General features: G+C 49.3%; 2 protein-coding genes across 2 annotated transcripts; one reads left to right on the forward strand and one right to left on the reverse strand.

The window, feature by feature from the left end:
* The first annotated feature begins 8 nt into the window (after positions 1 to 8).
* On the forward strand, positions 9 to 4,031 carry LOC121087033 (crossover junction endonuclease EME1-like). The gene is made up of 8 exons (XM_040591669.1): positions 9 to 1,151; positions 1,233 to 1,351; positions 1,536 to 1,628; positions 2,067 to 2,185; positions 2,420 to 2,525; positions 2,833 to 2,948; positions 3,319 to 3,508; positions 3,864 to 4,031. Exons 1-8 carry the CDS (start codon positions 323 to 325, stop codon positions 4,029 to 4,031), a joined length of 1,740 nt encoding a protein of 579 aa, XP_040447603.1. The 5' UTR covers positions 9 to 322.
* A 1,770-nt stretch (positions 4,032 to 5,801) lies between these two features.
* On the reverse strand, positions 5,802 to 10,010 carry LRRC59 (leucine rich repeat containing 59). The gene is made up of 7 exons (XM_040581785.1): positions 9,829 to 10,010; positions 9,545 to 9,604; positions 8,871 to 9,029; positions 8,449 to 8,553; positions 7,770 to 7,842; positions 7,128 to 7,301; positions 5,802 to 6,597 (listed from the first exon to the last, which is right to left on the reverse strand). Exons 1-7 carry the CDS (start codon positions 9,931 to 9,933, stop codon positions 6,353 to 6,355), a joined length of 921 nt encoding a protein of 306 aa, XP_040437719.1. The 5' UTR covers positions 9,934 to 10,010; the 3' UTR covers positions 5,802 to 6,352.

Here is a 10,010-nt window from a genome sequence, read left to right on the forward strand (position 1 = left end):
ATCAGTGGAAAAAAGGTCAAGATTCTGCTGTCCCGCAAAAAAAAAGCAAAAAAGCCACGAGGTTATTTGTCTTTAACACTTCTCTATTAAAAAAGGGGATTTTAAAAGCCTCCTGCCTACTGCACTGTGCAAGGGAGAGCAGCACCCCCGAGTGTGTGGTCTCCATGGAGCGCGCGAGCGGAGGCCTGTGATTGGTCCGAGCGAGAGCATCACAATGCCGGCGGGTTTGGACCAATAGGAGCTGGGCCCAGGTTTCTTCAAGGGGCGGGCGCCGCAGCGTTGGGGCTTCAGTTGCCTGGGCGACGCGGCAGGGTGCGCAGCCATGGCCACGTGGCGCTACTTCGACGTCGTCTTGGACGACTCGGAGTCTGAGGCCGGGCTGGTTATCGGAAGCTCCCTGCTACAGCCGGCAACAATGGCGCCCTCGCCTCCACCCCCGGCCCCCGAGCCGGAGCAGGGGCAGCCCCCGGCTGCCTCTCCCGAGGAGGGGATGGTGACCAAAGTGCTTGTGGAGGAGACCAGCGAGAGCGAGGAGCAGGACAGTGAGGGCGACGAGCAGGACAGTGAGGAAGATGGGGGTGATGGGTTTGAGCACGAGTACGGCTACGGCTATTTTGAGGATTATCTGTTGGAGGAGGATGAGGGTGTGTTCACGGAGGAGCAGGATGATGAGGAGGAGGAGGACGAATTCATCCCTCTGCCTGATAGGCTCAGGATGAGTGAGTTGGCCAGCTGGATGGCAGCTGCTGAGCCCCCCCACGCCAGCAGCAGGGACGTGGAGGCGCTAGCTGGCCCGAGTGATGGTAGTCACCTGCTGGCCCCCGGCAGCAGGGAGCCGCAGGTAGCCCAGGTGCCATCTGGACAAGCGTTCGATGGCAACCGAAACAGCCCCCGTGGCGCCAAGAGACTCTGCAGGTGCCTGCTGGCGGGTTCTCCCTCCGAGCCCTCAGGCCAGCCTGGCAGCTCCACGGCCAGCAGCGGGTTCCTCGAAGAAGCCCCCGCCGCCAAGAAGGCAAGGCTTAGTGCGGAGGGCAGTGGGGCAGCCCGCGGTGATGCCTGGCAGCGGAGGGAGCGGAATGCCCGTGCTCAAATGCCACAAGCCCAGCAGCCAGGGGAGAGCCAGGAACGCATTGCCGTGGTGATAGATCCAGGTACTTGTCCTCACAGCCCGCACCTCCTTTGTGTTGGGTGCTGTCTCTGCTCTGCAGGCCTGACCTGTGCGTTGCTTTCAGTTCTCTTACAGAAAGCAGGTGGAGTGCATGTCCTTAGGGCTCTGCAGGCTGAAAATTATTGCTGTGTGTGGGCTAGTCAAGCTATTCCGTGCAGCATCAGCTGGACGCGACAAATTCAGGTGTGCAAGCAAAATCTCAATGTTCTTGTCCCCCTCCTCCCCCCCGTTATTTACACTCATCAGTCATTGTATTTAGCAGGCCAAATAAAGACCCCTCTTGTCTTCTCCCTGCCTCTGAGTGGGAGCACTGGTTTGAGTGAATGATAAACACACCCTTGGTCTGGCTGTTTTCATATCCCAACAGGTGGATGCAGGAACTGAATGCGTAGAAGAAGAACGTGTCCTGACTGTGCTTCAGCTGGAGGATTTTATGGGCATGGTTTACAATTACAAACAAGTAAGAGTGCTTATAACTTTTGTGCTCTTGAACATGCCTTGCTAGAAGAGTGGTGGTGTTCATCCCTCTTGACGGCAGGAAGGTTTTGATGTGGCATGGAGCCATGGCTTCAGTAAACCAGAAATCTGGTTTTGGAAGCCATCGGTGGATCAAAACCACTCGGGTTGTACAATACAAAGTTTTGGCCAGCTTGCTTTCTTAGTTACAATTTTTTCACACAGTTTTGAAGAGGCAAGACGGTCAGATCGAGTGTGATGGTTTTTAAATTTTCTGCCATAATTTACACCAGATCAAGTATTGCCTGCTTGCCCCCAAAGAGCAGCGCCAACAGAATTTTTCATCTGCAGACCTATCTGCAGAATCAGAGCCGTAGGTTGATGCACTGACATGTGCATCTCAGAATGGTTTAACTCCTTTTTTTTCTGTTGCTCTTTGCAGGTGGCCCAGGGCTCTGCAGAACAGCTTACGACCCTGTCGGGCTACGTGACTTACATGATGGAGGCGATGCCTCAGAAAATTATCGCATTGGCAGTCGTTGGAGTAGAAGAATATTTCAGGTTAAACTTCTTTCCCTCCAAAAGTTTCTGTGTCTGGCCTTGACAAACGCCATAGGCGTTTACGTTAACTCCTTGTAGCAACGGCTGGAGCCTCAGGGCTGATCCCACACAGAACTATTCCCCTACTATACAGAAACACAAGCAAAGGCCCCTCCAGCCTGGCACCACAGTGACCACTGGGGAATACCTGTGAAAGAGTTCCCAGCCTTACTTTGCTCTTCTTGGGTTTCTCAGAATTCAGTCAAGAAAGAATCCACCACAGGCGGCAGCAAGTGTAAACCAAGAAGAGGAAGAGGGAAGCCTGAGAAATCTGGGCATAACCAGAAGGGATGTGCAAGAAGTAAGTACCTGTAAAACAGGCATGCAGCCATCATCTCTTGTTTGAACACTGTTCCAAGAAATGGGCTACATCAAGAAATGACAGCTTGCCGCTGGAGAGCTGCAGCAGCTGGAACGTCACTAAACCGGTATTAACCAGCAGGAGGCATGCCACCCCTGAATCCTTCAGTCGCTTAAATTAACTGTTCCCAAAATGGGGAGAGAGTGGCTGTTCTCATCCTGTAACAAGAAGCTGTGACCCTTTTTTCGCTTCAGACAAGAGTGGTGTTCGATGTGACAAGAGTAACTGTTCCATTTGTGGTTTACAGGCTTTGGTGGATCTGCAGGTGTCCAAACAAGTCCAAATCCAGATGTTTGAGAGCTGGGAGGAGCTTGGAGAATTTGTCACCATGTTCACAAAAGCTGTATCTGAAGCACCATTCAGGTGAGCAGGCAGATCCAGGTTTGGCCATGTCTTCGTAGAGGCTGCACTTTCACAGTTACTGGAGGGAACAGCAGCTACATGGCTGTACTTCAGGACAACAATTTTTCACTGGCTGACAGAAAGTGAGCTCTCTCATGCCAACATAGCGCTCTGTGTGCATGTTGGCTTGTGTCAGGAGTGCTCCCAAGTACAGGATTGTTTCCCTTTTCAGTAGGAAATCTGGGTCTCAAGCAAGGAAATTGGTAATGCATGTAAAGAAAAGAGGGTCAGACTTTCAGCATTTGACGCCAATGCAATGACCGATGCAGGGATAGGATCTTCTTCATAGCCTCATTGTCTTACTTGCTTTCCCATTCTTTGTTCTCCCTAGGCGAGCACAAGAGGAGACGGACTTGCCTTTCTACGCGGGTCCGGGGTGCTGTGGAGGGCCGAAGGTGGATCGTGTTGTAAATGGTCTCTTGCAAGTTTGGAAGTGGCAGTTAGAAGAAATTAGGCAGGTCAACTTTGCGATGGCTGAGGCTATTGCGGCTGCCTTCCCTTCTCCTCAGCTTCTGTACCAGGTGAGATTGCCTCAGGAACACAGAGTACTGTGCGCAGACGGCCAACACACGTAAGGCGTGGAAGAAATAATGTAACTGGTAGTTGACATGATAATTCTGTGGGAGATGTTTAGTAAGGCAGCAAAGGAACGGATGCCTTGGCACCCGTTGCTTTTGGCTGTACAGAGCAGGCTCCTGAGGGAGCACTACTAGTTCCACATCAGCCTGTCGGCTCACCAAAGAGACCTGGTGAGGGACCAGGTGAAAAATTGTGTTGTGAAAGGGTAGAGCAGTCACAGGTGCCTAGCTTTGGTTATTTTTTTTGGAGCAATGTATCCAAATGGATGACACTGTTGTTCCTTGTTGTTGATTTTAGGCCTACAACCTAACCTCGGAGCCGGAGCGGGAAAGCCTGCTGGTCAACATCCCTTCGCGCAGTGGCGCTGGCAGGACCTTCCAGGCAGTTAGACCGGACCTCTCGCGACAAAGCGATCAGCCGACCACTTCCTACAGCCCTTCTCTCTATTCGAATTACAATCCATAGCCCCAGGGAAGGAGGCTCTTACAGTTTGACTGGTTTAGGCATTCCGTTTTGTTCTGGGAAGAAACGCTTAGACAATTAAGTTATTGTTCCAAGTTCAAGTCTGAAGTTCAAGGTCCGGGTTAAGTTCAAGATCCAAGTTAAGTTCAAGGTCCACGTTAAGTTCAAGATCCAAGTTCAAGACTTTATTGTAGCAGAAGAAGGTTGGATGAAATTGTTGAACGGCTGGAGTTTGCAGAAGAAAGGCGGTGAACATCATCAGAACGTGAATTGGACACCGTTTACAGTATTGATAATTCCTTCTATTTCATAAACAATTTTGAATAATAAACTCTGCTTTGTAACATGCTGTCTTGAATACAGACAGGTATGCCCCGTGTTGAATACTTTCTACTGCTACCCTAAACTGCAAGTAGTTATCTTATCCCTCCAGTGTGAGAAATCCTAACGCTACAGCAACATGGTGCTGCCCTCCCACCCCCCACCCCCAGTAACTGGTCGAGTGATGTGGAAGAACTTTACCTCATAAAATAAGACTGTCAGTTTTCCACTCTGGCAGATGGGAATGAGTAAGACTAATTTTCAGATATAAATTTAGACTGCCTTGATTCAGTGTCCAGACTGCTTAATCTATTGAGGGTCTTGAAATCTGATTATATGTGCTGGAATTATGAGGTCTAAACAGTTGGCAGAAAAAGCTTTCTTTTAATTAGATTGGGGAACATGCTTGCCTGTCTACAAAGCCATTAGCACTTGTGGACTGGCACACAAGGACAGTTGAGGTCTGCAACAGCAGCACTTATGGAGATGAGTGCCCAGAGTGAATTAAACTTCCAGTGTGTGTAAGTTACCCTTTGGAACCACAATGCCTCCGAAGAAAAAAGCAGGTATTTGGCGAAGCCCTTGCCTGGCCAGTAGCACGCTTCTGACCTAACCGGTATATCTTATTAGCCTGGCATTTGCAAACTTAAGATGGCAAAGCAACAGATGCTGGCAGGAATGTCTGCAAAGAGGAAATAATGCTTTGAATGTTGTTTGCCATTTTTCTGAGCATTTCTTGAGAGTTAAGCAAGGAACTTTTAAAGAATGAGTTAAATACCAAAAGCAAAGCCTAAAACTGTTTCAAGGAAGCTTAGAGAACAATACATACTGCTAAGCCAGAGGCAGGCAGCCCTTCCCTCCTTTGACTCTTGCTGTCGCTTTTTTCTGTGATACTTGGGGAATCAGTTTTACCATTAGGTTACAAAAAGGTGAGAGCTTACTGCCTTTATGACCTTGGGATGAAATGCTACAGGCTTTTTCCTTGTGGCACTACTCTTAGCAGCAACAATCCCAGGTATTAGATGGGAGGCAGCAATTCTGGTAACTAATGTAGGATGTCTCAGTGGAGTCCGTCACATGGATATTCTCTGAAACCTCCGCTTAACATTTTGTGTACACGCTCACAAAGCTCTTAAGGATATGAAAGACCTCGGGATTTCTCTGAACTATAAATTCATTTGTAGGCCTTTGTGCAGGTGAGTTTTCTTTAGGTGCAAACCACCAAATCCCCCAGCCTTCCCCCAGCAAAACCCTGGCCTGTCTGCTCCTGTGGTGCTGCCACAGTGCCACCCAGTGCTGCCTGCCGCGGCTGCAGCTGCTTTGTCAGCACTAGCTGGTTAAAATACTGATTTCTAACTACACTTACTTACTCTGAAATAATTTTTGACAGTTTCTAAAATACCCGAGTAAAAAAAACTGCATTAGCAACATAAACATCCAGTTCAGACAAACTGCTGCGAAAACTGTTGTATTGAAAATTCAGCTCCTTTCAATAGTAAATCAGCTTCTGCACTCCAACATACAGATGCACAGCCATCCTACACACTTGTAATTGGTCCTGGAGTAGGCCTTAATATATTACTCCCGTACAGCTGTATCACCAATTTTAGCAGGAATAGAAATGAGAGCAAGGAATGGATATGTATTAAAACCTTCCTACCTCCAGGATAGAGCTATAGCCACCCAGATAATGCAAGGGCTGTTTTTTTCCACTCATACAGATTGGCAGCTTTCTGTGTCTCACCATCTAGGTAAACATCCCGTGGAGGTAAGAAGTATTAGCAAGTTTAGGTTAATGTGGGCAAATAATGGGAGTTACAGGCCAACTGCGAAACATGCATGGCAAAGATGATCTGAACAATAACTCTGCTCTGGGTGGAGTGGAGCAGCAAACCAATGCTGACTGATTAAAAGCAGTTTCATCAGAACACAATTCCATAGGAATTCTGGCTGCGTAGATGGTGGAAGGAGATGCTGACGAAGCAAGTGCCTGTCCAGGACAATCACTGCTGCGAGTTCTGTTGTAGCATATTTTGCAGGGTTTTATGGTTTTGAAGAGCAGCTACCACATCCTCATAGAGAGTGTTCACGCTGATGCACAGGGGTTGATGTTGCAGCTCTGTCAGCTTGCAGGCGGCCAAAGTACAGAGGATGCAGAACAGCACGAAGAGCAGGACTCTCAGCACCGACCGCGACCAGGAGTGCTTGTGCCGGGGTGGCTGAGCAGGACGAGAACTGGAGGCAGGCTCTGTAATGAGAGCGTTTACAAGACAGAGAACGTGAGGAATACATCAAGTATCTTTTTAATAGTCTACATTCAGAAACAAGCTGTTCGGGTGAGATACTTCAGCCTGTGCTGCAGCTGTCGTTTGTCATGAATTTTCATCACTTAACTGTTCAGTAAGTAGATGTGCAGGATCTAACTGTTTAGGATGAAAAGTTTCAAATTTAGTTTCATGGTCAGCACTGAAGAGGGTATAAAGCACCTTTGTGGAACACAAGACCTGCTTTTGCACATACAGGTCAGTACACTTAAAAAGAAATGAGTGGAGGTAAGTTCTCCTTAGGAACAGCTGAACTTTCTTGTAGCTCAGCAGTTCACCAGGAACACAAATTAAGGGGAAAAGGGAACACCAGTAGCGCTTACTAGAAGTCATACAGGTTCCCCCTGCTCCACTTCCACCACTTCCCGGTACCTAGGCTGCACGAAAGCAAATCTGGCAGCATCGCAATGTGATGAAATCTGATGCAATCCCACCCAAAATGGCTACCACTTACTTCGGATCTGCACAGTTTCTTTTTTAGTTTTCTTTTCCATCTCCTGTTTTGCAGCTTTCTGAGCATCATACTCCCGTCTTCTGCGTTCCTTTTCTTCTGCCTTCTCTCGCTTCCTCAGCTCCCTCTCTTGAGCCTCCTTTGCTCGTTGTTCTGCTTCACGCTTCTTCTCCATTTCTGGGGATTAATAGGAATTTTTTTCCTTTTATGTAAAGGGTTGTGACTGCCTTCTTCCTTACTACCTGTTTATCTGTTCCCAATCAGGAAGAGGAAACCAATCAAGTAACTATTCTCTTCTTTTATCTTTGGGTGGTTTTTTTTACATTACATACCTTGCATTTTGCTCCCTCAGAATTAGGCTTCCCTTAAAATAAATCCTTTGTTGTTCTTCTGTATTTTTAATAGGTAATCTACAGTGCATTCCATCTAGAGAGCTAACTATTATTCAGGCAAGAAATCTCATAGTTATCCCCTGCTATCCTTCTCCCTCCAGCCCTTCTATCCCACTGTTCCCTAAGTCCTCAGGATTTTCATAGTTACATGTACTTTTAGCAGTTTGTTAGATGGCAGTCAGTACATTTGGGCACCTAAGAGAGACTGAGAACAGTCCTCAGCAGACAGCATGTCAGGGCTCCTGGTGCTTACCTCGCTCTGCTTGGAGCTTCCGTTGCCGCTGGCGATCCTGCTCCGACTGGATTGCTTTCATGTGCTGCAGTACCTTCAAGGTCCAAGAAAACAACCTGAAGTCTCTGCAGAAGGCTCGTTGCACAGTCAGTTCAATACAGAACAGCTGGAGTGTAGCTGAGGACAGTCAGCTGGGGCCAACCACCACCCCTGACTTATCCCTACAGGTATGGCTCCCAAGAGGAGGAGAGCTCACACCTTCCCACATGAATCTTTGTGGTTAAGAAACAGGTCTTTTCATTAAAAAACAAATGTGGGAAACCGGTGCTAGCCGATACAGAGGATCACAGAACACTTCTATTTATGTAAAGCCTACAATTTGCCAGAAATTCTTCAGAGATTTTTGTGCTCTGGACTAGAAGTCTGGACATGGATTATTTTGTCCGATTATGCCTCCACTTTCTTGGCAACCAGCATTTAGTCCTCTCTTAACTCCACTAATGTACAAGAATCCTACTCAGCTCAGTGTTTGCTCTCTATGGGCAGAGAAGCAGTGAAGTCAGTGCAGTGAATCTGCACCTCACTGGCTAAAGAAACTTCAAACTGCTGCAGCAGCTGCCCAGCTCACTAAGCTAAAAGATGAAGAACCACCGCCAACAAAGCCAAGTAAGGAAAAAAAGAATAAAAGCAGATTCCTTACCTTGACAGCAGCCTGTTTACACTGCTTCTCATCCAGACAGTCTCCTGCTACTTTAGCCAGGACAGGATCCAGAGGATTGTCCTTCAGATCCAGCCACTTCAGGTTCTGCAGAAGGAAATGATAAAGGGAAGGCTGTAAGAGCACTGTAGTCTTGCAATTACTTGAGAGATCCAAAGCAGAAGCAAAGAACTACTTAGTTTTCACATGAATGAAACAGGTACAGAAGACAAGGAGAGCTTAAGCAGAGACATCTTCAATAGAAGCAAGGTAATTTCCACTGAGCTGCGGTGCAGAGCCAGCTGAATTTTGGAACGGGTAGTCAGCAGGATGGATGCTTTACCAGAGAAATCAACTTGAGAAGGATCACAAGACCCTGGACTGCATGCCAAAGCTTTACATAACCGCCCAGCACAGTGTTTTACCTTGAGCTGTGCAAAGCTGACTGGCAGGGTGACTAAACGGTTGTTCAGAAGGTCCAGGTGCTGCAGATTGACCAGGCGGCCAAAGTCCAAGGGCAGCTGTTGAAGCCGATTCTTACTCAAATCCAGTTTCACCAGATGCATCAAACTGCAGAAGTCTGACTAAAAACCAAACACAAACAAAACCCAGAAAAAAAGCTTGTCAGCACCTTGATGGGGAAACCTCATTAGGGAGGATGTGGAGAGTGCCTGCACGTCACATAAGCCACAAATCCTTAATTTACTACGGAATTGTGATAGAAGTAAATCACTCCCCTTCTTTGCCTCTGAAGATGGAGAACAGTGGGCCAGATAACCCAGACTGACTGCCAGGGTGATGTAGGGCTGTACAAGGGAACAAATCCAAGTCTTCACTGCTGGGGACAGGTCTGTGTTAGCGCGGGGACCCTCTGGCAGCTGAAACTACAACCTCCACCCAGCACAGACCCCTGCTCTCTCCCGCCTCTGCCAAACCCACCCCAGTGCGGGCCTGGCCCTGGGGCCGAGCCATTCCGCCACCTCAGGGTGAGGGGAGCGCCAGCCCCAAACCTCCCGGGGAGGCTTTACTGAGGCACTAGTTATCTTTTCTAAACACTTCCCAGCAGACCCGTCCCCACAAAGGCTCTCTGGTACCTTACCGGCAGGGAAATGAGGTTGTTGCAGGATAAATCCAATATAGTGGCTTTTGGAAGAGCGGCCTGGAAGAGAAACAAAGCGCGGGGTGAGCCCCGGGGTGCAGCCCTGCCCTGCTGCCGGTGCTGCTTCAGCCCCTGCGGCTTCTCCGGCGTCCCCCTGGCCACCTCCACCGGTTCTGGCCTTCCCGGCCTGCGACCCCCGGCCGGGACGCCACAAGCACCCGCAGGCCAGGCCGCAGCCCCCTCCTCCCACGCGTCTGGCGGCCCCGGCCCCGGCGGGCGCTCACCAGCTCCCGGACCGGGACCTCGTTGAGGTCGCAGAGGCTGAGATCCAGCTCGTTGCCATCCAGCTTGTCCTTCAGGCTCGGCCCCTTCCCGCCGCCCCGCGACATGGCGCCGGGTGCCCCCAGCCCGGCCGTCAGGCGCTGCGGGCGGCCCGGCCCCGCCACACACTTCCGCGGCCACGTCC

Source organism: Falco naumanni, chromosome 1 (genome assembly GCF_017639655.2).
Source record: "Falco naumanni isolate bFalNau1 chromosome 1, bFalNau1.pat, whole genome shotgun sequence".
Classification (NCBI taxonomy): Eukaryota; Metazoa; Chordata; class Aves; order Falconiformes; family Falconidae; genus Falco; species Falco naumanni.